The sequence below is a fragment of the Trichosurus vulpecula genome, chromosome 7 (assembly GCF_011100635.1).
Source record: "Trichosurus vulpecula isolate mTriVul1 chromosome 7, mTriVul1.pri, whole genome shotgun sequence".
Classification (NCBI taxonomy): Eukaryota; Metazoa; Chordata; class Mammalia; order Diprotodontia; family Phalangeridae; genus Trichosurus; species Trichosurus vulpecula.
Genome location: NC_050579.1, coordinates 272,199,545 through 272,227,425, shown reverse-complemented (window position 1 = coordinate 272,227,425; position 27,881 = coordinate 272,199,545). Strand labels below are relative to the sequence as shown.

At 47.0% G+C, this 27,881-nt stretch overlaps 1 protein-coding gene across 2 annotated transcripts; it reads left to right on the top strand.

Annotated features, from left to right (window-relative positions):
* On the top strand, positions 1-24,990 carry SPDEF (SAM pointed domain containing ETS transcription factor). Of its 2 annotated transcripts, XM_036765781.1 has the most exons (5): positions 1-421; positions 17,445-17,642; positions 18,674-18,718; positions 18,839-18,985; positions 24,812-24,990. In XM_036765781.1, exons 1-5 carry the CDS (start codon positions 1-3, stop codon positions 24,988-24,990), a joined length of 990 nt encoding a protein of 329 aa, XP_036621676.1. The 2 variants fall into 2 exon arrangements, with proteins under 2 accessions (XP_036621676.1, XP_036621677.1); XM_036765782.1 differs by lacking the exon at positions 18,674-18,718.
* The last annotated feature ends 2,891 nt before the right edge of the window (positions 24,991-27,881 follow it).

The following is a 27,881-nucleotide window of genomic DNA, read 5'->3' as shown; positions in this document are numbered from 1 at the left end:
ATGGGCAGCGCCAGCCCCGGCCTGAGTGCCCCGCCACCGGCCCGCCTCCTTTTGCCTGATACAGGGCTACGGAACAGCCTGGAAAAGGGGTCAGGGGCTGAGAGGAGAGTCTGGAGCCCCAGCCCCCCTGCCACCCCTGAGCAGAGTTTGTCGGCCTTCTACCTCTCCTACTTTGATATGCTCTACCCCGAAGAGGGAACCTGGGAGGGAAAGGGTCCCGTCAACGAGGACCAGGAAGAGGCCCCCAAGGAGCCAGAGCAGTGCCCCATCATCGACAGCCAGGCCCAGGGGGCTGGTCTAGACTACTCCCCAGGCAACCTGACCTTGGAGGAGCACTCGCTGGAGCAAGTACAGTCTATGGTGGTCGGAGAGGTGCTGAAAGACATCCAGACTGCCTGCAAGCTTCTCAACATCACCGCAGGTCGGGGGCTGGGATGAACGGGCCTTGGTGGGGCTGGGTGCTGGATTTCGGGTCAGGAGGGAAACTCTCAGGTCTCTGAAGCCAGAACAAGCCTTAGGGTGCTGTGAATATGAGGGAAGAGGGGGGATTTCTCGCCAAGCCCCCTGTACACATGTGCCCCTTGATGGGTGCCCAGGAAGGAAGCCTCATTCTCTGTCAAGTAGTGCTTTGAAAAAAAATAAAATCTGAGTCTCGTATGCACCCTGCCCATAAACTCTCCTTTATATCAAGTCAAAGTCAGAGGAAAAAGGAACCTTAGAGCATAGAATATCTGAGTTTAGAACATGGAATTCTGGGGAAAAGTAGTTAGAACTTAGAATGTCAGAACATAGATGATCAGAGCTGGAAGGGACTTTAGAACTTGGGATGTTAAGACAAAGAACGTAGAATGTCTGAGCTGGAAGGTAGCGTACAATATTGAATGTTAAAATGTCAAAACCGCAAGGGACTTTTAGGGACTGACTGTCTAGTCAAACGCTCTTACCCTTTTTTGAGGAGGGAAGGAACTGAGATCCCGAATGGGAGATGGATGATGACCTCTTTTTATGCCACCCCCCAAGCTGCCCCTTTTGTGACAGCTTCTCCCATTCCAGCCTGCTCTTGGTGCTTGTCTGATGGTCCCCAAGCGAAAACACCGAGGAACTTGAAGAAACCCCCCCAGGAAGAATCGAGCTCGTTCCCTCAGTGGAACCCAGACACAATCCTATCTGGGCTTCTTTTTTCACTCCTTCCTAATGCAGGCCACACCCCAGAGTTGCTAGACCTAGAGACTTTAGACTGGGCTAGTTAGCTGCAGAAGCTGTGCTGGTCTCTGTGGTTAGATTAGGGAGATCTCAGGATAAGATTCCTGAGCTCTGTAACTCGGCAATTCTGCACTATCTAAGCAGTGTGGCGTGGATGAAAGGACAACGGTAATGGGGTCAGAAAACCTGGCTTCCAGCTCCCACTCTGTTATCTACTGAACTGCCTGATGCTGGGCCTCTTTGGGTTTTCTTTCCCCTGAAAAGCTGGAGTAAGAGTACTTGCCCTGCCTTGCTTCGTGGGGGGTGGGAAAGAAGGTGGACTGAGGTGTAATACAAAGTCACAAGATCTATGTTTGAATCCCAGCTGTTCTGTGTTTGTGTGGGATCTCTGGCAGCTCTCTCTCTGTCTCTGACTTGGTCTCTCTGTCTCTGTCTCTCTGTTTCCCTGTCTCTCTTTGTCTCTGTCTCTCTGTCTCTCTGTGTCTCTCTGTCTCTGTCTGTCTGTCTCTCCCTGTCTCTCTCTGTCTCCCTGTCTCTCTGTCTCTGTCTCTCTGTGTCTGTCTGTCTGTCTCTGTCTGTCTGTCTCTGTCTGTCTGTCTCTCTCTGTCTCTCTGTGTCTCTCTTTCTGTCTCTGTCTCTGTCTGTCTGTCTCTCTGTCTCTCTCTGTCTCTCTGTCTCTCTCTCTCTCTCTCTCTGTCTCTCTCTCTCTCTCTCGGGTTTGGACTGGCAGAACTGGAAGGCTCCTCCTAGATCCAGAACCTAGGAAAATGCTTAAACCTTAACGCGGTTATATAAATGGGAGTTGTGAAAGGTGTTAGGCTGACAAGTTGGCATCTCCTGAGGCTTGCGTGTCTGTTTGGAGAAAGGAACGTGGGAATACGGGTTTTCCGTGTGTTGACGTGGGTCTGGGTATCTCCTCGAGTCTGCGTCTTCATTTCTGTCTCACTCATTTTTTGCCATACCCCTGGGCTAGGTGCTGGAGAAACGAAGACACATTTGTTAAAGTGTGAGCCAGATGAGAAAGGAGATGAGCCAGGCTTGCTCCCAGCTGGGGGCTCTCGTTCCAATTAACCTTTCCTTGTGGACAGCCCCAAAATATAGGGGTGCAGCCGCTCCGTCATCTCCCCTTACTGCTGGTACTATTTCTTGCCTTGCCTGGACATTTTTCCCCTCAGTGCAGAATGACACCATGCTTGTATTTTTTTTTAAAGCGCTTCTTTCTTAGCACTTAAGGGCTAGGAATGAAAACAAAATTTTTTTGTAGAGTGCAGGAACAAAACCTGGAACTCAAGCCCAAGATCATCCTAATTAAGCATTAATGATAACAGAAGCTCTGGGCTCAATAGCCCTGCCCTTCTTACCCTATTATGATTATTCCTAACATTCTCATTGTTATCATGAATAACAACTGCTGTTCAGTCATTTCAGTCATGCCTGGCTCTTCGTGACCCCATTTGGGGTTTTCTTGGCAAAGATACTGGAGGAGTTTGGCATTTCCTTCTCCAATGCATTTTACAGATGAGGAAACTGAGGCAAGCAGGGTGGAGTGACTTGCCCAGGGTCACACAGCTAGTAGTATCGGAGGCCAGATATGAACTCAGGTCTTCCTGACTCCATACCTGGGACTCTATCCACTGTGCCACCTGGCTGCCCCTCTATAACAATAACTCATAATTATCTACATAATTATTTACAGACTGGTTTATTCTTGTGTAGTGTAAGTCTTACCAATCTCGTTTTACAGATAAGGAAACTGAGGCTCAAAGAGTAAAGTGACCTGTCCGTGGCCACACAGCTAGTAAACTACAAAATCCGGACTTGAACTTTGAGGTCTTTGGGCTCCAAATCCAGGGTTCTTCTCACCGAGTTGCTCTGAAGGAAACACTTTAAAAATCTTAGAGGGCTAGAGTTATCATTTGTAGTGTGGCATTTGTAGTGTAATTAGCATTATAGTTGGCAATCTATCCTCCTATCCTCCCAACCAATCATCGTTGTCCTGGCTTTATCTTTTTCAGTGCCTTGAATTACCCTCCCCCACATCTGCCTAACAGGCCTGGAAGAAATCACACATCACATGGATTGGGTCCACTACAAACTTAAGTCATCTGATCTCAGCTGGGCTCTCACTGCTGTATGGCAATCCTTTTATTCTTCCCTAACAGACTTTCTCATGATTCACACGGTGGCCGTTCCAAAGCTTCTGGTCTCTGCTCGAGCCTCTCATTTCTCTCAGCAGAGGACTTCATTTCAAAACATAAATCATTTTTATGTGACCTTCCTCTGCCCACCCCTCCTCCCCATTCTATACCTCAAAATCCCCTGCCACCCCCTTGCCACCATTTCCTGTTTTCTTCTTTGCTCCAGCCTCTGATGAAGAGGTGGCCCTTCCCACCAAGATCAACCCCTCTTCTTACCCCTTTGACCTCTTCACCTCCCATCTCCTCTAGCAAACCGCCACCTTGATTATCTTTGCTCAGTTTTTAATTTTCAATTTCTCCTTATCTATTGGCTCCTTCTCTGCTGCAACATCGACATCACCCTTAAAAAACCTTCACTTGAGCCTACCATCCCCTCAAACTATTATCCAATATATTTCCTCCCTTTCCTCTCCTCTTGCCTACTTCTCTGCCTGTTCTAATCTAGCTTCTAACCTCATCAGACAATAGAACTACTCTCTTCAATGGTTACTAATGGTCTCTTAATTGCTTATTAGGATTAATTACTAACAGATTTCTCTCAGCTTTCATCTTTCTTGACTTTTCTAAAGTTTCTGACACAGCCAAACAGCCGCTCCTCCTGGATACTCTCTCCTTTCTGGGTTTCTGTGACAATGCTCTCTCTTAATTCTCCTCTTACCTGACTTCTGCTTCTCAGAATCCTTTACCGGATCATCATCCAAGTCCTGCCATGATGTCCCTCAGAGCTCTGCCTGAACCTTCTTCTCTCTGTATATACCCCCTCTCTTGCCAAGCTCGTTAACTCCTGTGGGTTCCATTACAATCTCTATGGAAATCATTCCCAGCTCTATATATTCAGTTCTTGTGTCCCTCTCGAGCACTAGGCTTGCATCACCAACCAACCTGCCTCTTCTCATATCCCCAGAGGTTAGCAAAGTGCCTGGCGCATAGTAGGTGCTTCGTAAATGTTTATCGATTGACCTGTTGGATAATTCCAACTACATGTCCCACGAGGCATCTCAAAATTCATTCAACATGTCCAAAACAGAGCTTATTATCTTCCCCCCAGCTACCCATCCCTCTTCCTATTTTCACTATTTCTAACCACTCAAACTTATAACCTCAAAGTTATCTTAGATTCTTCCTTTTCCCTTACTCCTCATATCCAATCAGTTGCCAATTCCTGCCAATTCTGTCTCAACAACATCTCTTAGATCTGTTCCCTTCTCTCTACAGACCTCCCTCTCTACAGTCTACAGACCACTCCCTAATTCAAGTCCTCTTCACTTCCTGCCTGGACTATTTCGACAGCCTCCTAATTGGTCTCCTTACCTCTAGTCTCTTCCCTTCTCTAATCCAGGCTCTCCACAATGGCTAACATGATTACCCTTTTAAAGCACATGTCTCCTGCTCAAAAACCGTCAATGGCTGCCTAACACCTCTAGGATAAAATGCCCATTCCCCTGTCTGACATTTTAATGATCTGATTCCAACCTATCTTTCCAGACTCATCTCACATTACTTCTCCTCATACACTTTATGGTCCAGTCAAACTGGTTCATCTGCTGTTCCCTGTACAGGACATTCTTTCTCAGTCTCTGTGCCTTTGTCCAGATTTTCCTGGCATTCGATCCTTCCTCACCTCTACCTCTTGGCATCTCTAGCCCCCTTCAAGGCTCTACTCAAATGTTCCCTCCAAGATGAGACATTTCCTGATCCTCCCTAGTTGTTAGTCCCTCCCCCAAAATTACTTTATAATTTCTTTCTAAATAGTTTTCATCGACTTATCTGGCATTTCCTTTCAGCAGAAACACGTTGTTTCCTCCTGTAGAATGTAAGCTTATGGAGAGCAGGCACAGCTTCATTTTTGTCATTGAATTCACAGTGCTCAGTTTCCTGACTGACAGAACAAATGCTCGGGGGTTGAATGAATGGGTTCAGATTTAGAGCTGCGGGAGGGGGAGCAAATAAGCACCTCCTATGTGCCAGGCACTCTGCTCAGTACCTTTTATGGATATTATGTCATTTGATCATCATAATGACCCTCTAAGGCGGGCGTTATTATTTTCTCCAGTTTAGGGGGATAATGCTGTGGTAGAGCATGCCAGGCTCCTACCAGTCTGATCAGCCATAGTCAGACACATCGAAACGTGACTCTAGCATAGTGATGTCACTTTGGTCCTCTTTGAGAACGGACAACGACCGATACCCGTTTTAAACAGAGGTTGAGTGACAGGGTCGCACAGCTAGTAAGCATCTATGGTTAGATTTGAACCCAGGACTTCCTGACTCCAGGCCCAGCATTCTATCCACTGAACCACAGCTGAGCTTTAAAATCCAATGCATTCATTTTTACCAATGAGGAAACTGAGGCAAATAGAGGTTAAATAACTTGTCCAGGGTCATGCAGATAATGTCCCAAGTAGGTTCATAGGGTTCGACAAAGCTGAATTTGTCAAACCCCAGTCTTCTTACTCTACATCGCATGTTCTCTTTCCCTCACGCTACGCTTTTTTTCTTGGAGTTTCACAATTGTCTTGGCCATTGGGAGGGTCACCCATTTGTCTGGGGAGTAAGATGTCATCTGGCGAAGCACACAGCTATATAGCAGTCTCCTGATTTTTCTCACCACTCAAACCGGGTGCTTTCTTAGCTGCTGCCACCAACTTCCCAAACCAGCACTTCTGGCAGCCTTTGGTCAGTCCACTTTGATTGTGGGGAAGCTCACCCAGGGAAACAGTCACAGGATTGCCAGACCACATGCTGAACAATGTACAGGTCAAACCAGAGGTGGGATGAGGTATTTGTATGCCCTAGGCAAAGTCTGAAGCTTGCTCCCTGCTGCTAGTCACCTTTTCCCAGTAGCTTGGAGCCTTTTCTGTAACGCATATGTCTTGACCTTTCTATAATAAAAGCCACGCAGCCACAGAAAATGGGATTTTCTGGCACTAAGATATGTCCGTGTGTAGGAAGGTATATGAAAGTGCCCTTTGTGGCATCCCTTCCGTGTTGCCTTCTAGGCTTCTGTTTCCCTTATGGCTCAGTGGAAAGTGGGTTAGACCTGGGAGTGAAAAAAAAGGGGGGCTCAAATCTTGGTTGTGTCACTGACTACTTGTGTGACCCTGGACAAGTCTCTTCACATTTCTGAGTTATGTTTTCCTCATCTGCAAAATAGAGATATTAATATTTTTTCTGGGTGTCTGTAAGGAATGTGCATGGTTTGTACATTGAATGTAAAATCAAAAAACACTTATTAAGTGCTTGCCAGCGGTGGGATTCGGCCGGTTGGTATCGCTTCGGTAGAACCGGTACCTAATTTTAGGTTGAGTTCGGGGAACAGGTTGTTAGCGGGGGCGGGGCTTGCAGACATCAGCTGCCGCAGCGGGGCTTCGGCTCGTTTCCATGGAGAACCCGTTGTTAATTTATTTGAATCCCACCGCTGCTGCTTGCTGTGTGCCAGGTTCTGGATTAAGTTCTAGAAATAAAAGGAAAGACAAAACCAATCTCTGCCTTAGGGAGTGTGTGTGTGTATCTATATATAGACACACATACATACATGCATATATACATATGTTTATATTTACATGTATGCATGCATATGTATATGTGTGCATGTATATACATGCATATATGCATATATAGGTATATGTATATATGGATATACATATGTATGTATGTATGTATATATTGGCGAGGCAATTGGAGCTAAGGGGATTGCCCACACAGCTAGTAAGTGTGGTGTCTGAGGCCAGGTTTGAACTCAGGTCCTCCTGACTCCAGGGCGGGTGCTTTATCCATTAGGGGGCTTATATTTTAACGGGGAAGACCATATATAAATAACTAGGTAAGTATAGGATAAATGCAATGTGGTGTGGACAGAAGGTACTTCGAGAGGGGAAAGCGTTAAGTGCCGAGGAGACTGGAAAGAATGTGCTCTGTAAACTTTGGAGCACTCTATAAACGTGGGCTGTTATCACCGCCTGGACCTGTCTCGGGTCATGCTTACACACCACCCTGAAATGCTCAAGGAGGCGGCGTGGGGAGGTGAGTTGGATGTTCTGGCTCTCCCCTCCTTCTAGATTCTCTTTCTTTGTCTCATGGGACGCAGCTGTCTCTTGATTCTCTTATCTGCAGGACTGCTTCTTGGTCAGTCTCAATAAGCACTTATTAAGCGCCTGCTTATGTGCCAGATACTCTGCCAAGTGTCAAGAATGGGAAGAAGGGCAAAAGACAGGCCCTGTTTTCAGGAAGTTCATGGTCTGATGAGGGAGACAACATGCAAACAGCTATGTGTGAACACGTTATATACAGGATAAATGGGAGATAATCAACAAAGAACAGGCAGTAGCATTTTAAAAATTTAGTATTCTCTTTTCCCCCAATTACATGTATAATCAGTTTTAAAAATTCACTGAAAAAAATCTTGAGTTCCAAATTCTCTCCTTCCCTCCCTCCCCTCCCCCACTCATTGAGAAGGCAAGCAATTTGATATAGGTTATAATGTGTAGTCATGTAAAACATATTTCCATGTCATGTTGTGAAAGAAAATACAGGCAAAAACCCCAAGAAAAATGAAGAAAAGGTACGTTTTGGTCCGCATTCAGACTCCATCTGTTCTTTCTCTGGAGGTGGATAGCATTTTTCATCATAAGTCCTTCAGAATTGCCTTGGATTGGGGTGGCTAGGTGGTGCAGTGAGTAGAGCACTGGCCCTGGAGTCAGGAGGACCTGAGTTCAAATCTGGCCTCCGACACTTGACACAGTTACTAGCTGTGTGTCCTTGGGCAAGTCACTTAACCCCAATTGCCCTGCCTTCTCCCCTCCAAAAAAGAAAAAAAGAATTGTGTTGGATCATCATATCGCTGAGAGTAGTGAAGGCGTTTACAGTACGATGTTACTGTACACACTGGACACAGTGTTCTCCTGGTCCTGCTCGTCTCACTTTGCATCAGCTCATGTAAGTCTTTCCATGCGTTTCTGAGCGCATCCTGCTCATCGTTCCTTGCAGCACGACGGTGTTCCGTCATAATCCTACACGACAGCCACTCCCCAACTGACAGACATCCCCTCAATTTCCGATTCTTTGCCACCGCTAAAAGAGCTGCTTTAAATATTTTTGTACACATAAATCCTTTTTCCTTTTTTAAATCTCTTTAGGATACAGATCTGGTAGTGACATTGCTCGTCAAAGGGTCGGCATGCTTTTATAACTGAAATTAAGGAGCGTATAGCTATCATTAAGGGGGATCTAGAAACGCTTCTGAGAAGATGCGTTTTTGTTTACAGAAAGACTTCTTTTAGAAGGTCCTTAGGGCTTGAAGGAAGCCAGGAGGTGGAGATGAGGAGGGAGAAAATCCCAGAAATGGAGAACAGCCTGTGAAAATACCCAGAATCTGGAGATTAATTATCTTTTTCAAGGAACAGCAAGGAGGCTGGTGTCACTGGATCAGAGTATGTGGTGGAGTTAAGAAGACTGGAAGGGTAGGAGGCAGCCCATTTATGGAGGGCTCTGAATGCCAAACAGAGGACTTGACATTTGACCCTGGAAATAATTGGGAACTACCGGAGCTTACTGAGTAAGGGGTCAGGCATGGTCAGAATTGTACTTCAGGAAGTTCAGTTTGAGAGCTGAGTGGGGGATTCATTGGAGTGAGAGAGAGACTCGAGGGAGGAAGAACAACCAGGGGGTTGTTGCAATAGTCTAAGTGTGATGTGGTGGGGGCCTGCACCAGGGTGGTGGCTGCATAAGCAAAGAGAAGGGGGTGTATATGAGAGAGGCGGCAAAGGTAGAAGTAACATGACTAAGCAACAGATTGGATCACACAGTGAGTGAGTGGGGGTGACAAAGAGTGAGGAGTCGAGGGTGACACCTAGGCTGGGAGCATGGATGACTGGGAAAAGAGTGGTGCCCTTGACAGTAATAGGAAGTTAGGAAGAGGGGAGGGGAGAGATAGTGAGTTCAGTTTTGGACGTGTTGAGTTTAAGATGTCTATGGAACATCCAGTCTGATATGTTCTATAGGCAACTGGAGATACATCTGGAGGTTGTTGAAGAGGTTAGTGCTGGGTGAGGAGATCTGAGAATCCACAACGCAGAGATGATATCGATAGAGACAAGCCATGGGAGCTGTTGAGACCGTTAAGTGTACCTGGCACGTGTTTGCAGCTAGGTGACACAGTGGATAGAGTGCCAGGCCTGAAGACTCATCTTCCTGAGTTCAAATCTAGCTATGTGACCCTGGGCAAGTCACTTAACTCTGTTGCCTCAGGTTCCTCATCCATAAAGTGAGATGGAGAAGGAAATGGCAAATCACTCCAGTATCTTTGCCAAGAAAACCCCACCTGGGGCCATGGAGAGTCAGACAGGGCTGAAAAAGCACTGAGCAGCTGCGTAGGTTCTGGCTTCTCTCTGAATCCTTCTGGGCTCCCTGCTTCTGAGTGGTCTCCTTTCTCTTGGTTTCTGATGGCTCTGTGTCTGAGCTTCCCCTTTACCTCTCTCACATTCTGCTTTGTATAGTACTTATTTGTATACATGTTGGATCTCTCTTGTAGACTATGAGCTCTCCAAGCACAAGGACTGTTTTGTTTTCCATTTTTGTATGGAAAGGAAGGGAAAGAAGGGAGGAGAAAGGAGAGGAAAGGGGAGGGGAGGAGAGGAGAGGGGAGGGGAGGGGAGGGGAGGGGAGGGGAGGAAAGGAGAGGAGAGGAGAAGGGAAAAAAGGGGAGGAGAGTTGAGGAAAGGAGGAGAGGAGAGGAGAGGAGAGGGGAGGAGAGGGGAGGAAGGGGGAGGAGAGGAGAGGAGAGGAGAGGGGAGGAAGGGGGAGGAGAGGAGAGGGGGGGGAGGGGAGGAGAAGAGAGGGGAGGGGAGGGGAGGGGAAAGGAGAAAGGAATCTATGATTTCATTAATATGGGGAACTCCTGGTGAGAAAATTCCCTCTGCCGGGGCAGCTTTTCATCTGCTCTGCAAAGTCTTACAGCAGATGTTTTTAGTCTGGGGTCTACAGACCCCTCCAAAAAAAAGTGGTCCATGGATAGATTTCAGGGGCCCTGCAAACTTGGAAGGGAAAAAACCTTACCTCTTTATTTTCCCTAACCTCTCACTGAAATTTAACATTTCCTTCAATTATGTAAAAAAATTATTCTGAGAAAAGGGCTTCTCCAGACCACCAAAGGGGTCCATGATATCAAAGAAAGGTTAAGTACTCCTGTCTTAGTGAGGCGACTTGCCTGGGGTCACACAGCTAGCATACGTATCAAGGGCGAGATTTGTACCCTAGGCCTCTTTCCACAAGGCTGCCCTTTGTTCTGTGCCACACTGCCCTTCCCCTGGGACGTAACATGGCTGAATAAATGTTTGTTGAAATGGTCTAATACAAAATAATGCCATAAAAAGATGCAGACTAGGAGCCCCTGAGCCCTGTCAGGGCCCCCTGTGTGTTAGGATCTCCCTGTCTTCTGACCTGTTCTTGTCCAGAGTTCCCATCCACATTAGCAATGCCCCTCACCACTGAACCTGAGCCCCTCCCTGCCCTGGGAACAGAGCAGCCCTGACCTGGGCTCTGTAGCCACCTGCACATGGGACTCTGCTCCTCCCTTATTTCCTCCATTCTCCAGGGAGGTCTCTTGTAGTTGACAGTTGGGTGAGGCCCCCAAAGCTGTCCGCCTGTCCTGAGATCTCCACTCCCTCCCTCTCCCACCCCCAGACCTCAGTTTCATGCCCCTTCAGGCCCCTACCCCCACCCCAATTAGGTCTCCCAAATCCTGTATGAATCCCTAGTCAGCCGGGAGGCCCTTGGATTCTCACCCTCCCCACTCCTTGCCTGCCCCAGGTGATCCCAGGGAGGTGCCTCTGTTCTCTGAACAATGGAGACAGGAACAAATTGCTTTGACATGAGCAAGAAAATGGCCTGATTAAGCAGGGGCAGTTGAGGCAGGTCATTGGACCCTGGGCACTGGGCCCTTAGGTCCACGGTGTTCGTTAGGAGAGCTTCATTGTGTGCCTGCTGTCCCTGCCCCCACTGCCTACTCCTCCCTGCCAACCAAACTGGGTATCTAGAATGGGGGATGGGAGGGGGGAAGAGGGAGGGAAAGGGAGGAAGGACTCCTAGCTCTCTCCCCTCCTTCCCGGCCTTGCAGCCAGGCTGGCCAGGCCCTGCAGTTAAATCATGTATCACAGAACCTCAGAGCTGGAAGGGAACTCAGTTTTTATCTAGTCCAACCTGTTCCCTTCTGGCACATCCTTGGCATGAGCTCCTCTGGCCTCTGTGCAATGAACCCCAGGAGGGGGGATCCTCCCCCCCTCCTCAGGCAGCCTCTTCCACCTTCAGATGGCTTTGTTTTGGAGGGGTTCTGTGTATCCTGCTGAAATCTGTCTGTACCTAAGACAGCCTCTCCCCAAGGCCACCGAGGGAGAATCAGAGAAACTTTGCTGCCAGTGGAGGCAAGGAGCCCTCTGAGGAGATGCCCAGACATCGCTGGCTCAATGCCAGGCTCAGGCTAGCTCTCATTCTCTCAGACCGAGGGAGGCGAGAGGGGGAGTGGGGCAGAAACTAGGCTAGCCCAGGCACAACTGGGAAACGGATTGTTTACTTTTCAGTCCCTCCTCCTCCCCCACCTGCCCTTTTATGTCATAATAACAGAAACTGTAGAATGCTCAAGGCGAAGAGAGAACATCAGATCCAGCCCTTTCTTTTTACAGATGAGGAAAGTGAGGCAAACAGAAATTGTGATGTGTCTCAAGCTACAAAGGCGTTAAAAATAACAAAGCCAAGGTTCAAACCCAGGTCCTCTCACTCCAGATCCGCTGTTGTTGCTGACACCAATTTTCCTATAGGAAACCAGCATTCCAAATGGGCTCTCAGGCGCCTGATCTTAGCTACCCCCCCTCCAGGCCAAGTTGTTATCTTCATCTCACAGATAGAGAAGTTGAGAGTGGAGATGGCTGGGGTCCGACGGATAGAGCACTTGAGCCGGATTCAGTTAAATTTGGCCACTTACTAGCTGTATGACCCTGGGCAAGTCACTTAACCTCAGCTTCCTCATCTCTAAAATGGGAATGCTAATAGCCCCTACCTTCCAAGGCTCAAATGAGACAGTATTTGTAAAACACCTGGCACATAGTAGGCACCATATGAATGTCAGCTATTATTATCACTGTTGTAGTTCAAGGTCATATTTATCTCCACTGTGACCCCCTGCCCTCTATCCACAGGCAGAAATGAGTCCCTAGGCCAGGAAAGAGACTGGGCAGGCTCTATCCCACTCAAGATCCCACGCCAGACCCCTGGTCCACTTTGGTCAGTGCCGTTCAGTTGTTTTAGACTTTTCATGACCCCATTGGGGGTTTTCTTGGCAAAGATACTCAAGTGGCTTGCCATTTTCTTCTCCAACTCATTCCACAGGTAAGGAATTGAGGCAAACAGGGTTAGGTGACTTGCTCAGGATCACACAGCTGGTATGTGTCTGAGGCTGGATTTGAACTCAGATCTTTCTGACTCTAGGCTCAGTGCTCTAACCACTGCACCACCTAGCTGCACTCAACTTTGGCTGGCTTCTTTAATATACTCATACTGCCCTTTATCTGACATTTACTTGTTGGCATTTTAGAGCTGTTGGATAACATGAATGAAGCAGAAAGATCATTGGTCTTGGAGCTGGAAGGTTCAAAACTTGGAGGGCCAAGGGCCCACAGCTGACTCATCTGTAAGATGGAAGGGTTGGACTAAATGCTTTCTAAGTCCCCTTGCCGTTCTGACATCCCGTGACCTCACAACCACGGTCCTTGGCCTGCACTTAGGCCAGGAGAATTGATCGATTCTCCGAGATTCTCTTAGCGAAAGCGCAGAACTCCCCTTAATGCGTCTGCCGACAAAGGTTGGATTGTATGTAAAGGAAAGAAAGGAAGAAAAAGACTCAGGTACTGAGCTGTTGAATTACAGCTTAGCCTAGAATAATCTGAGTCTAGACGTCAAGGCCGGTTCAAGCTTGTGTATCATAGAACCATGGAATGGCTGAGCTGGAAAGGGACTTGTCCACTCCACGATGGCCTCTCTTTCTACAAATGAGGAAAACATTGAGGCCTAAAGAAGGGCTATTCAGGAAGTAGCTTCCAGGCCAAATAGCTTCCCTGGTGCGGAGCTAGCATCTGGCCTGGCTACCGCTTGGCTCCTACCAGTTTTTCTTGGGAGAAAAATCCCAGCGTGTGCTCCCCTTAGATATAATCGTACCCGGTTCTCCTGTTTCATTTCTGATCCCAAACTGGTGATCCTTCTAGATAGATAACTGGGCCCGGAGTCAGTAAGATCTGAGTTCAAGTCTGACCTCGGACACTTACTAGCTATGTGACCCTGGGTTAAGTCACTTACCTGCTTTCTGCCTGTTTTCTCACCTGTAATATGGGAATGATAATAATCATACCTACCCCCGAAATTTGTTATCAGGATTAAATGAGATATTTGTGAAGTGCTTAGCACATAGTAGGCCCTTAATAAATGCTCCTTTCCCAGCCTTTCCCTAAATCAGTCCTGTACAGACATACCCTGCTCCCACCCACATAGCTGATGCTGTTAATACATCATAACCAAACTCCACCGAAAAGTAGTGAAAGCCCATGGAAACATTTGGCCTCCTGTCCATTGATAACGTTTTAATATTTCCTCCTATTACATGGTTTCATCTAATAACAATCATGCTTTTTGGAAAACCAATCAATGACCTTAAGGGAGTAGACTAGTATTTCCTATGGTCATTAGTCCACTATCTCAGCCAATCGATTGATATGGGAAAAGCTAACCTTCCTTCACCCAGGAAACAATCAGTCAAGAACCATTTATTAAGCACCTACTATGTGCCAGGCCCTGTGCTAAGCATTGGGGGTACAACAAAGGGCAAAAAACAGTCCCTGCTCTCGATGAGTTCACAGTAGAGGTGACAAACAAAATTTTACAAATGAGTTATCTATGGGAAAAAGAAGAAATAATTAACAGAGGGAAGACACTAGAATTAAGACTGGCTTCCTGTACAAGACGATATTTTAGTTGGGACTTGAAGGAAGCCAGGAAACAGATGAGGAGGGAGAGCATTCCAGACATGAGGGATGGCCAGGGAAACTGGCCAGAGTTACCCAGATGGAGTTACCTGTTTGAAGAATAACAAGGAGGCCAGTGTTACTGGATCATAGTATGGGGTAGGAAGTAAGGTATAAGAAAACTGGAAAGGTAGGAGGGCGCCCATTTGTGAAGGGTTTTGAATGCCAAACAGAGGATTTTATATTTGATCCTGGAGGTGAGAGGGAGCTACTAGAGTTTATTGAGTAGGAGGGGTAACATTGTTGGACGTGAGCTTTAGGAAAATTTAAATAGGGAATGGGTTGGAATGGGAAAAGAGTTGAAGCATGCAGACTTATCATCAGGCTGTTGCAACAATCAGGGTGTGAGGTCACAAGGGCCTGTCCTAGAGTGGTGACAGTATCACAGGACAGAAGGGGACATATATTTGAGAGATGTTGCAAAGGTGAAATTGCCAGGTGTTGGTGAATGTGAGTGAAGAGGGACAGTGAGGAGTTGAGAGACTGGGGGGATAGTGTGGCCCTCAGCAGTAATAGAGAAGTTAGGAAGGGGAAAAGATATCGAGTTCCATTTTGGCTGCATTGAGTTTAAGATGTCTATTGGACTTCCAACTCAAAAATGTCTGAAAGGCAATTGGAAATGTGACATTGGAGGACAGCAGAGAGGTTAGAACTAGACAGGTAGATTGGAGAATCATCAGCATAGAGGCAGTAACTGAATCCATGGGAGCTGATGAACTCACCAAGTGAAGCAGTAGAGAAGGAAAATTGCAGCGTGCCCAGGACAGAACCTTGGGGGACATCTACAGTTAAAGGCTGTGATCTGGAAGAAGATCCAGCAAAGAAGACTGAGAAGAAGCAGTCAGACAAGTAGTAGGAGAACCAGGAGAGAGTGGAGTCCTGAAAACCTAGTGAAAAGAGAATATCAAGAAGAGGGTGGGCAACCATGTCAAAGGTGTCAGAGAGGTCAAGAAGAATAAAATTGAGAAAACATCGCTGCTAACTTTGGAGAGAGTAGTTGGAGGGCAATGATAGGTTGGAAACCAGATTGTAAAGGATTATAAGAAGTGAGTGACAGTAGAGAAAGTGGAGGCAGCTATTATATGTGGCCTTTTCAAGAAGTTGGCCGCAGAGAGCAGGAGACATAGTGGGGGCAGAAGGATCAGGGAAGGGTTTTTTGAGGATGGGAGGAGACATGGGTGTATTTGTAGGTTGTAGGGAAGAAGCCAGTAGACTGGAAAAGATGGAAGATGAGTGATGGAGTAGATATGAGAGAGGGAGCAACCTGCTGGAGAAGAGGATAAAGAAAGAGGTCTATTTTTCAGGTAGAAGGGTTAACTTTGGTTAAAAGGCCACCTTTTATGTAAGATAAGAGATGGAGGAGATAGTGACAGAAGGCATCTCAGTGATATGAGATGAGGAAGAGGAGAGAAGAGGAAGCTTACAGTAAATGGGCCTCAATTTTTTCTGTGAAATGTAAGGCAAGGTTCTCAACTGAGAAAACGGGAGGAGAGGGAGGCATGGGAAGTTTGAGGAGAAATGAAGAGGTTTGGAAGAGCCGCTGTGAAGAATGGGATAGTGACCTGATAAAGGATTGCCTAGCAAGAGAGAGGTCCCAACTGAAGGTAAATTAAATAAAAAAATAAATTAAAATAAAAAATAAATTAAACATAAATTTGTAGTGGACCCGATCAGATGGTTGCGTGATTTTCTCCACCTATGTTAAGCAGATGTGCAGGAGCAAAGGCATTCAGGGAGGACAGACGGGAGTCATTCAAGTCTGAGATTTAACAGAATCCAATCAGCAACATGCCACCTGAACCATTCACAAGTTTTCAATATACATCCACAGCATCAGGGGACAGTGTGGCCTAATGTAGGACCCTGGGCAAGTCTCTACAACTGTAAGTTTCAGAGAAGGTAGAACAAGTGTGTTCACAATACCGATGAAATCACAATTCCAATACCATCTCATCTTAAGATCTCAAGGCCCATCCAGGCTGCCATGTACACTCTGCATTTAGTCAATATTAAATGGATGTCCAAAATTAAATACGTATTCCAGAGTTGCTCTGAACAAGATTTCTTTCAAGGAAGTCTAAGGCTCAAGTAACTTTTGACTGCCGTATGCTATGATTCATATTGGGATTTCCAAAAAGCCCCAGATCTTTTTTCCCCTATGAACTGCTGCTATATAGCCATCTCATTACTTGTGATGTTGACTTTTTGGACCCAAGTCTAAGATTTTACATTTATTCTTAAGAAATTTTACCTTAAATAGGACGTTCTCAAAGATGCCAAAAATCTTGAGGACCTAAAAGAATGAATCTCTGGTGCTAGAATTCTGTGCTCTCTGGCAGCCTGTGGGGGAAATATCTTTATTGGGAGCAAAGGAGCTTTCTTTGAAGGGACTCCTAAAATCATGGCATTAGTGTCAACAAGTATTTCACCGAATTGGAATGGGTCTCAGAGGTTGCCCAAGAATCCCCTCCATTGTTCATTTATTATGTGCCCAGTCTTGGGCTAGGCATGGAAGGAGATACAGGGAAGATTAAAAATGCATAACCTGCCTTCAGGGGTCTGGTTGGAGGAGATAAGGCACCCGTGTCCTGGGGAAGGTACGTGGTGCGGTCAATAGAGTACTGGGCCTGGAGTCAGGAAGATTCATCTTCCTGAGTTCAAATCTGGCCTCAGATACCTACTAGCTGTGTGACCCTGAGCAAGTCACTTAACCCTGTTTACCTCAGTCTCCTCATCTGTAAAATGAGGTGGAGAAGGTAATGATAAACCACTCCAGTATCTTTGCCAAGAAAACCCCAAATGGGATCACGAAGAGTTAGACACAACAAGTCCCGTAAAAAGGACCAAAAGAAGGTGTACATGGTGGGGAGGGGGAGGGGAAGGTAGTAGAGAAGCCTCACTGCCCGTCCCAGAGGGCCTTCTTCCCTATGCATAGTCATTGTAGTCTCAGGAACTGAGAGCAGAGCTTCTCCCCCCACAGACCCCAATGACTGGAGTCCAGGAAATGTGCAGAAGTGGCTGCTTTGGACAGAACACCAGTACCGGCTGCCTCCAGTGGGCAAAGCCTTCCAAGAGCTGGGAGGCAAGGAGCTGTGTGCCATGTCAGAGGAGCAGTTCCGCCAGCGCTCACCCCTCTGTGGGGATATTCTGCATGCTCACTTGGACATCTGGAAATCAGGTAGGCATGGGCAGGGACTGAGGGGCAATGGGGCAAAAGCTGGGCTACACAAACCCAATGGGCAACTGCTCTTCTGCTGCTCCTCACTGGCCATTGCTACCCACTGTGGCATCCCACCCTATGATGACCCTTACCCTGGAACAGAATACGCCAAGAAGATGCATCTGGGCTCCGGGCGGGAGATCATCTACTCTCTTCCAGGGAAAATAGATCCCTTTGCCCTAAACTCTAGTTGGGGCAAAAGTCCTTTGATCTTGGGCCCCAACCCCTTCTCCTGCTTCATCCCCATCCCCTAATGTTGTGAATAGGACATTCAACTTGCATTCAGAAGTCTTGGGTTCAAATCCCGCCTCAGACACAAGATAGTTGGGCTAGTCATTTAACTTCTCTGTGCCTCACTTTCCCCAAAATGAGCTCAATGGCTTATAAGGTCCCTTGCAGCTCTAAATCCATGATTTTCTGCTCCAGCCCTACCTGTGGTCCCATTCTCAATCCTGATTCCATTCCCATTCCCATCCTCAGCACCAACTCCAATCCTGTCCTAACCCCTGTTATACTTCTGAATCTCTGGTCCCCTCAATCATCCTGGGATCCCTCCTCTGGATGAATTCCAACTTGCCAATATTCTTCCCCAAACGGGACACCTAGAACTGAACACTCCAGATGTGCCCCATCACCTCATTCTTTCTGGACACCACTCCTCTCTTATCGGGTTCTTTTTCCACACTGTTGACACACTCACTTTGAGCCTTGCAGTCCACTCCCCTGACTTGGAGGGAAGCAATGTGGTCCAAGAGAAAGAAGGCTGGCTCTGAGTCAGAGGATGTGGGTTCCAATCTCACCTCTAATGCCAATTATCTATGTGATCTGGAATGAATCATTTTACTTTTCCAGCCTCAGTTTCCTCATATGTAAAATGAGAGGGTCCCTTCCAGCTTTAGGCCCAGGATCCTAAGGTCCCTGCCTTCCTCTTCTCTGACACTCAGGCTGGTGCCTCTGTGATTCTCATCAAGCCCTTCCTTCTGCTACAGCCACCTGGATGAAAGAGAGAACCTCCGGAGCTCTGCAAGTTTGTGGTGAGCTCCTCGGGAGGTTCAGGTTTGGTGGGGTAAGGGGCTGAGGGGGGCAGATTAGCCAAGGTAAACAAGGGACCCTCCAGGATTCATCAGTGTGTCTCTCCTCCCTTCTTCCCCCAGCAGTGGGGAGTGAGGAGACCTGGAACGACAGTGAAGTGGATTCTTCCTGCTCCGGCCAGCCTATCCATCTTTGGCAGTTCCTTAAAGAGCTACTGCTCAAACCACACAGCTATGGCCGCTTCATCCGATGGCTTAATAAGGAGAAAGGTGAGTGGTGGGAGTGGGGTGAGAAGGGTCCTGTTGGGAACTGAGGAGACTGAAGGCAAGGAGGACCCCTGAGCAGGAGGCTGGAGGAAGACAGGGAGGGGATGAGAAGACATCAGGGATGGGAAGGGGGTGGGCAGACAGGGTCCACAGGAGGAGTCTAGACCTTAGAGACCCCCTGGGCCCACCTTCAGAGAAGAAAATTAAATCTAGACAAGGGAAGTGGTCTGGCCAAAGTGGCACAATGAGTCAGTGCCAGATCGACTCAGAGTCGTCTACCATGTACTATTTTTTAATGGTATTTTACTTTTTTCCAATTGCATATAAAGACAAATTGTAACATTCATTTTAAAAAAAAAAATTTGAGTTTTGGGGGCAGCAAGGTGGTGCAGTGAATAGAGCACGGGCCCTGGAGTCAGGAGGATCTGAGTTCAAATCTGGCCTCAGACACTTGACACATTTACAAGCTGGGTGACCTTGGGCAAGTCACTTTACCCCAATTACCCTGCCTTCCTCCCTCCAAAAAAAATTTTGAGTTTTAAATTTTCTCTCTCCCTTTTTCACCTCCCCCCTCCCTAAGACAGTAAGCAATTTGGTATAGGTTGTATATGTGCAACCATGTAAACCTATTTCCATATTAGTCATACCACGTCTATTTGTGCGAACTTGGTCAAGTTGCTTCATATTTCTCAGTTTCCTATTCTGTAAAAGGAAGGGGTTGGACTAGAGAGGAAGGGGAAAAGCATTTATTAAGTACCCAGTGTGTGCCACACTGGAAAAGGCAATGGCAAACCACTCTGGTTGCTGTGCCAAGGAAATCCCATAGACGGTATTTGCTTGCTGTGGTCTGTGGGGTCATGAATAGTCAGACACAAGTGAACCCTTGAACAACAATCACAACCCTGTACCTGGCACTGTGCCAAGCACTTTACAAATCTTATCTCGTTGGATCCTCACAACAACCCTGGGAAGGAGGTGATGTTATCACCCCACTTACAGATGGAGAAACTGAGGGAAGCAGAGGTTAAATGACTCACCCAGGGTCACCCAGACACTCAGTGTCTGAGCCTAGACTTGAACTTAGGTCATCTTGACTCAGGACAACTGGGTGGCACAGTGGATAGAGTCAGGAAGACTCCTCTTCCTGAGTTCAAATCTGGCCTCAGACACCTACTAGCTGTGTGACCCTGAGCAAGTCACTTCACCCTCTTTGCCTCAGTTTCCTCATCTGTTAAAAGAGCTGGAGGAGGTAAGGACAAACCACTCCAGTATCTTTGCCAAGAAAACCCTAAATGGGGTCATGAAGTCATACAAGACTGAAACAACTAAATTTCATCTAATAAGATTCAGCCTTATGTTCCAGACTGTCAGAAGCTTTTTGGATCCTGCTTCTGTAGCTATTTATCTCAACAATGTGTCATTTGCAAATTTGACAAGCACGCCATCTGTGTTTTTATCCAAATCATTGATAAAAATGTTGAACAGAACAGGACCAAGGACAGATCCCGCTAGAGATAGCTATTTATGTTGACTTCTGCTTCATTGTATCTGTGTTCTCCTTGACAGAGATCCTCCCTCCAACAGTGGGGGCCGGGGGGGGGAGCGGAGAACCCATTCACACCTTCTCATCCTGTGTAACACTTATCCGTGTTGTACCGTAACCAGCCACAGAGGTTTTCTTGACTAGATCTCAGCCTTATCAAGGCATAAGGGTACCACTGTAGCACCAAAGCATTCAGCTGTCTGGGATAACAATCCCTGCGTCTCCCTAGATGCCCATTCCTCATCATTTAATGAGTTTCTGCTTTAGAGTCCTTGTTGTGCATAATTCAATAAGCATTTATTTACTTATTTTAAAAAAAACATTTTTTATTGATCCCTTCTTATTTACGTCATCATAGTTCTGTCTTCCCCTCCCATGCCCAAAGAGCCATCCCAAATAACAAATAGTATTTTTAAGACCCCTCCCCCACCAAAAAAAAGGAAAAAAAGAAAAGATTTAAAAAATCATCCCAAGGCAGCTGGGTGGCTCAGTGAGTAGAGCACCAGTCAGTGAGTAGAGAGTCAGGAGGACCTGAGTTCAAATGTGACCTTGGACACTTGACACACTTACTAGCTGTGTGGCCTTGGGCAAGTCACTTAACCCCCAATTGCCTTCCCTTCTCCCCTACAAAAAAAAAAAACAAAATAAAATCAGCCCAACTGGTTAATACATTGAAAAAATCTGGAAACATGTGCAGTGCTTAACACCTATGGACCTCTCTCCTCCATGAGGCAGAAGTGTCATCTCATGCTGTTGTTCAATCATTTCACTTGTGTCTGGCTCTCCATGACCCCATTTGAGGTTTTCTTGGCAGAGACACTGGAGCAGTTTGCCATTTCCTTCTCCAGGTCACTTTACGGATGAGGAAACTGAGGCAAACAGGGTGAAGTGACTTGCCCAGGGTCACACAGCTAATATGTGTTTGAGGCCAGATTTGAACTGAAGATGAGTCTTCCTGACTCCAGGCCTGGCACTCTATCCACTGCACCACATAGCTGCCCCTTGAATTTTCTCATATCTCATTTCTCATATCTCTGCATTAAGTCCTCCTTGATCTTTCTAAATGTTACATTCACTTTCGATATTATATAGCTGGAGTCACTGTCTTTGTTACTTTCCTGGTCCTGTTTACTTTACTCTACATCAGTTCACATAGATCTTTTCACGCTTCTCTGTATCCATCACATATAATTTCTCACAGGGCCACAATGCTCCATTATATTCGTGTACCACGGTTTGTTTAGCCATTTTCCTCCATTTGGTGGGCATCTACTTTGTTCCCAATTCTTTGCTATTACAAAAAATGCTGCTACGAATGTAGTTTGTGCCCATGGTGGCTATCTTCCTGCTGATGACTTCCGTGGAGGAGGAGCCCGGTCAGCCGGCATTTATTAAGTCACGGGCAGTGTGTGCCACATTACGTACCTGTAATCTTCTTTCTTGAGACCAAGGAACGAGGCTTGCTTAATTATCTATACCAACTTCAGGGACCAAGATTAAGCATGACGATTAATCAGAATTCAGCTTCCTTTTAGTTTTCTTTTAATAATAACAATAACTAATGTTTATGTAGGACGTACCGTGTGCCAGGCACTGTGCTAAACTCTTTACAAATATTATCTCATTTGATCCTTACAACAACCCTGGGCTGTAAGCGATTGTATTATCCCTGTTTTACAGATGAGGACACTAAAACAAATGTTTAGTGACTTGTCCAGGGTCACACCGCTAGCAGATGTCTGATGTTGGATTTGAACTCAGAACTTGCTCACTCCAGGCCTAACACTCTATCCACTGCACCACCTAGTTCTGTCATTTTGTATATTGTTCTTCTGGTCTTTCCTTCGCTCCGCATCAGTTCATACAAGTCTTCTCATGTTTCTCAGAAACCCTCGTAGTTGGCATTTCACATTCATATAACACCATTGTCCGAGTATTCCTTGGTCAATGGGTCCTTACTTTTTTGGAGGGAGGCGGGGCTCTTTCTACCACAAAAAAAAAAAAAAAACCACAAAAATTCATGCATAGGCTATCATTTTTATTCTTTTTTGAATTCTGATTTTGATTTTTTGCTTTAACAAGTTAATGGTTTGGCAGCCAATTTGTAACGGATCCCACACGTCAGTAACCATCCACTTCTTGTCTGTTCAGTTATAGTCAAGGGCTTTTGGCTGTTCTTTAGTGCTTCTTGAATAACATATTCATAGTATATGTTTTTTGTGTAAACTGTAAGCTTTCAGCCTTTTGGGTTTCTTGAGCCTGAGCCATATTTTCCAACATATTTTTCACCAAACTCTTCCATGGTGACAGTGGCATTGTAGCCATCAAATAAACGTTAAGTTATATGTCACTTTTCTTTGGAGGGACTCGGAGATACTGTCACATAATTTCTTTACCACTTTAGCCTCTGTCTCAGTTGCCAGCAGTACATAAGGTGCAGTTATTTTCACGGTGATCTTTTTGCTTACACTTGACATTAGCGATGCGAGGGGAGATGGCTTCACGTCCCACAAAGAGCCATTTCTTGTTGCCTTTGCCCGACTCGACAAAATTAACTTCGTCTTCTACTTGCTTTTGCCAAGGAGAACCCATGCCCTGTCTAGCCGCAACTTCCTGATGTCTTCTAATGGCCTCTAGCACAAGAATGTGAAGACTGATACAATTCATTTCCTTCAGAAAGAATCTAATTCATTTCCTCCAGTTGTAAGCTGTCCTAGTAGTGGCTGGACGAGGATGTCACATTCTGAGTACCAGCAGTTGGGTTGATGTTTATAAGTGATCTAAAGACTCTGATTCTCAGCCCCCTCTGCCCCCTTTTCCAATGCTCTGCCAGCATCACTGCAGAAGAGGAAGGGGCCCACACGGGACTGAGGATCATTTTGTGCCTTCCCTTGTTTCATGGGTTCCCAGGTCATCACCAAAGTGGCCAGCCTACTGGCAGTGAGCCTTTCCATACTTAGCCAGCCTGGTCTTTGGAAAGCAGATGCCCTCCACTACTGGGACCATATATTTTCAAGGTGGAAAGATTGTCAGAGTTTCAGAGCTCACACTCTGCTGGCATAAGCTTTGGAAGTCCAAGGCCCCCTCCATGTCACAACAAGGCACTAGAATAAAACTTTTGTTAGCATTAACCCATTAATGACTAATCTTTGAGGCAGAGATATAGTGCAATAGAGCATTGGACCTGGAGTCAGGAAGACTTAAGATCAAATCCAGCCTCAGACTCACAAGCTGTGTGACCCTGGGCAAGTTACTTTACTATGTGCCTCAGTTTCCTCATCTGTCAAATGGACCTAATATAATAGCACCTACATCCCAAGGTCGTTATGGGCATTCCAATGAGATATTTGTAAAGTGCTTTGCAAATCTTTAAAAAAAAACTACACGATTGCATGGCAACTCTTAGCTATTATAAATACTATCATTATTCCTATGGTCTGGCCATCCAACCAGTTTTGAATACATTTAGTCATGATATTATCTATTCCTCATCCTCCATCTTGTCCACAAGATGAACAAGTTTAGAGACCTTGTCAAGTGATTTGTTAAAAAGCTTAAGCCTAAGTGCTCTGACTACAGTCATACTTCTAGTAAGTGGCAGACCCTGGATTCGAACCCATGTCTTCTGACACCAGTCAGATGCTCTTTCGACTACTCCAGGCTGCTGGCCTCCCAGGGGAATGTAAAAGTTGTAGAACTTGAGAGGAGAGGTCATTATGGGCTAAAGAAATGGAGAGGAGGCAGGTGGCCTTGGCCTTAAAGATGACAGCAAGAGCAGCTGTAGGTAACCACTGAAGGACGCTTCTCGGTGGAACAGGATGAGGGGTACCAGAATGCTTGTCTAAGAGACAACGTAACATCCTGCCCCTCTCCAGAAAGAAGATTTTAGGGGAAAGGGCAATCTGGGAGCATCCGTCCTCAGTGATTCAGATAGAGGCTTGCTTAAAGGCACAAAGATGGCCGCATAAATTACCATACTGTTGGGATATTTCTCATTTGCTTGAAGGGTGAGAGAGTCTTAGGGTGAGGATACACACACACACACACACACACACACACACACACACACACACACACACCATCAACTCCTTATTTCACTACTTCAGCCTGGTCTAGAGTGAAGACCTTGACACAAATCTCCAAACATCCCCCGTCCCAAAATCTCCACCATCTAGAAAACTGATCTAAATGAACTCCATCCATGTCTTTCTTTGTCTCTCTCTCTCTGTCCTTCACCCTGCTCTCCTACCCTGATTCCTTACATTCGCATAACAAACCTTCTCCAGGCATTTTCAAGATTGAGGACTCAGCCCAGGTGGCCCGGCTGTGGGGCATCCGCAAGAATCGTCCGGCCATGAACTATGACAAGCTGAGCCGTTCCATCCGCCAGTATTACAAGAAGGGAATCATTCGCAAACCCGACATCTCCCAGCGACTGGTTTACCAATTTGTGCACCCTGTTTGACTGGGGGCAGCCCCAGATACAGGGAGCCAGGAGAGGGACAGAGCAGGACTGGGACCCTGATCTCATCCTGCTGGCTTAGCTCTCTCTCAGCTTGCCCTCCACCCCAACCTAGGTCCTGCCTGCTCTACTCAGAACCCCCTGACCCTAGTCAGTGCTGCTGGGAACTGCGCTCAGGCCAAGGGGACTGGGAAGGCCGAGCTCCAGATTGGCTCATTGCCCAACCCCAGAGCTGAGCCCTGTCCAAGGAACAAGGGGCCTGTGTTGGGGAGGTGGAGGACAGGTCATCTCTTTGAACAAGCACAAGTATATTCTCTGGTACTAGGGCCCTGTGGGGGTGGGGTCTTTCTCTGGCCAAATTGTAACCTGACTCTCCTTCCAAAATACTAACCTGCTCTCTTACCTTATTCTGCTCTCTCATGGGGGAGAAAATACACATACACACAGAGTCACTGTGATTTAAGAGTACCCTGGAACGACCTCCCAAGGGAGGATTCTTTCAACCATTTATTGCCACTCTTCCTGCTCCCTGGCTTGGGATCCCAACTCAACTGAAGACTCCCAGGGGCCCCTCGATGCTAGTCATCAGCCTTTCCACTGTCAGTTCATCCCATAAAGGTTCACTGAGAAGTTGGTCTGTGCTTTGGGCTAGGAAGGGACAGGTGTGGGTGGGAGGATGAATGCTAGAGAAATCAGAGGCTCCGTCCTTGAGTAGAAGGAAGTCATGGTCTGGTTGGAGGGGCACCCACATACACATAAACATGCACACAGATCCAAAATGGCAATCCAGCACAATGTGTGACTAAGTACAGGCTGGAAGGGTCCAGAGGAGGGAGGGAAGGACTGATGAATTATCAGTACTGGGGGAGGGAGCTGCCAGAGAAGGCTTTTCAGAGGAAGAAGATGGGGAAGACTTGAAGGATGAGTAGGAATATGAAAAAGAATCTGGAAGAATAGTACGGAAAGGGATGTATGGGCCAAAGCAAAGAGGTACAAAGGAGCATGATGGGGCAGCAAGGGTGTCTTTTTAGCTCCATCCCTTGAATACCTGGTGTTCGCCTGATCTGAAACTAGGGTCTGGAGTGGGGTGAAGGCACTCCTGCCCCAAGGCCAAAGACAACAATGAGGAAGAAGTCAGACCTACCTTTCTCTTCCTTTTTCTTCCCAGCACGAGCCTGGGCTGATAGAGTTGGCCTGATAGTTGCCTCTGGAGGGGAAAGGGAAGAAGAACGGGTTAAAGAGGTTTCAAAGCTTGAGCAGCCCCAAGCTCCCATGCCAGTCCCATCTAACCAGCACCTGCCGCTATGACAAACTCAGGTGCCTCCCATCTCCCCCCATCCCTGCTCTTGCCAAAGGAGGCTTTTATCATTGCAAGCCTTTGGGAGAATATCTAGGGTGGGGTGGGGCAAGGGGAGGGGATGTGATCCCCTGATGCTTTCCCAGCTCCCTTAGAGCATCACACCTTATCAATGTGTCTCTCTTGATGGAGCCTCTTAGGGGAGCTGGGGGTGAGCTCAGGTCAGTGGGACTGTCAAGCCCCCCACCCCTCCAGAAGCTAGCTGTTTGTGAACAGACCTCGAGATTCCCCATCCCATCAGGGGTGTTCCTGTGAATGTGTCTATTTCCAGACTTGTGAGGGTGGGAGAATTTGTGCCAACTGAAAAGGTGTGAGTATGTGAGTGTGAGATAGGGGGTGGCAGGTGCAGGTAGGTGTGAGCTTTAACAAGAAGGTCTGGGACTCAGCCCCATGGCAACCTGCTTGTTTAAGAGAAACTGTGATTCTCTCCTCCCCGCTGCCCACCCCCTACCCCAAAGAATCAGAGGATCATAGATTCAGAGGCAAAGAAACCTCAGAGGCCATTGAATCCAACTCCTTCATTATATAGGTCAAGGAATTGAGGCCCCAAGAGACTTACCTGAGCTGACACAGCTGGTTAGTGGCAGTCAGAACTTGAACCCAGGACCTTCGAGTCCAAAGTAGGAGTTGGAGTCAGAGCCAAAGTGAGCCGCAGAGAACTGAGGGTTAACTCCAGTTTCCTGGACTGTCTTTTCCCACCCACCCCCAGCAGTTTTATTGTCAAGGAAACAGTTCGCTTGTGAGTTGAGCAAACAAACCGTTGGCATCTTCTATGCCATCTGAATGGCTCCAGCAAAGGGGCTGCTTCTGTCTCTGGCCCCCTTGCCTCTGACCTCTCCTGACTGCAGAATTGCAGAACCAGAAAGCTGGAAGGGACAGCAGCAGAAGCCGGATCCATACAAGCCAGGTCCCTGCTGTCCCATCTTTTCCTGTCTTAATTCCTCCACTCTTTCTTCCCCCTAGCAGGGGAGGAGGAAGGCTTGCACCCCAGGCCAGATTCTTAGCATGGGGTTTGTTCAACAGGTTTCCTTTGTCTCCTCCCATTCCTTCTAGGGCCCATCTTCAGCTTCCCTGGCTCTGCCCCTGACAGGAGTTCTAGGTGATTCTCTCCTTCTCTCAACACCCCTCCCTCTCCCAGAACCTGGGGCTGGAAAGAATATCTAGATCAGGGGAGGGAAAGCTGTGGCTTCGAGGCTACATATGGCCCTCTACGTCCTCGAGGGTGGCCCTTTAACTGAATCCAAACTTCACAGAACAAATCCCCTTAATAAAAGCATTTGTTCTATAAATCTTAGACTCAGTCTAAAGGCTGTAACCAAGAACCTAGAGGGTCACAGGTTCCCAAGCCCTGATCTAAGTAGAAGAGCTATCTCAGGAATCTGAGGGAGGGAAGAGTCAGCAGAAAAGGAAGGAGAGTCAGACGGGCCGGAGAGGCTAGGGCCTTAGGACTGGGGTGGAAACTCCAGGAAGAGGGAAGAACAGGAATGGAATGTGGTAGGGGTAGAAGGATAGCTCTGTCTAGTTGTATGTACTTCAA

Coding starts and splice junctions, on each gene's coding strand:
- SPDEF (XM_036765781.1), top strand. CDS start 1: ATGGGCAGCGCCAGCCCCGGCCTGAGTGCCCCGCCACCGGCCCGCCTC. Junction 18,719..18,838: donor CGGAGCTCTGCAAGTTTGTG/GTGAGCTCCTCG, acceptor TTCTTCCCCCAG/CAGTGGGGAGTGAGGAGACC. Junction 18,986..24,811: donor ATGGCTTAATAAGGAGAAAG/GTGAGTGGTGGG, acceptor AACCTTCTCCAG/GCATTTTCAAGATTGAGGAC.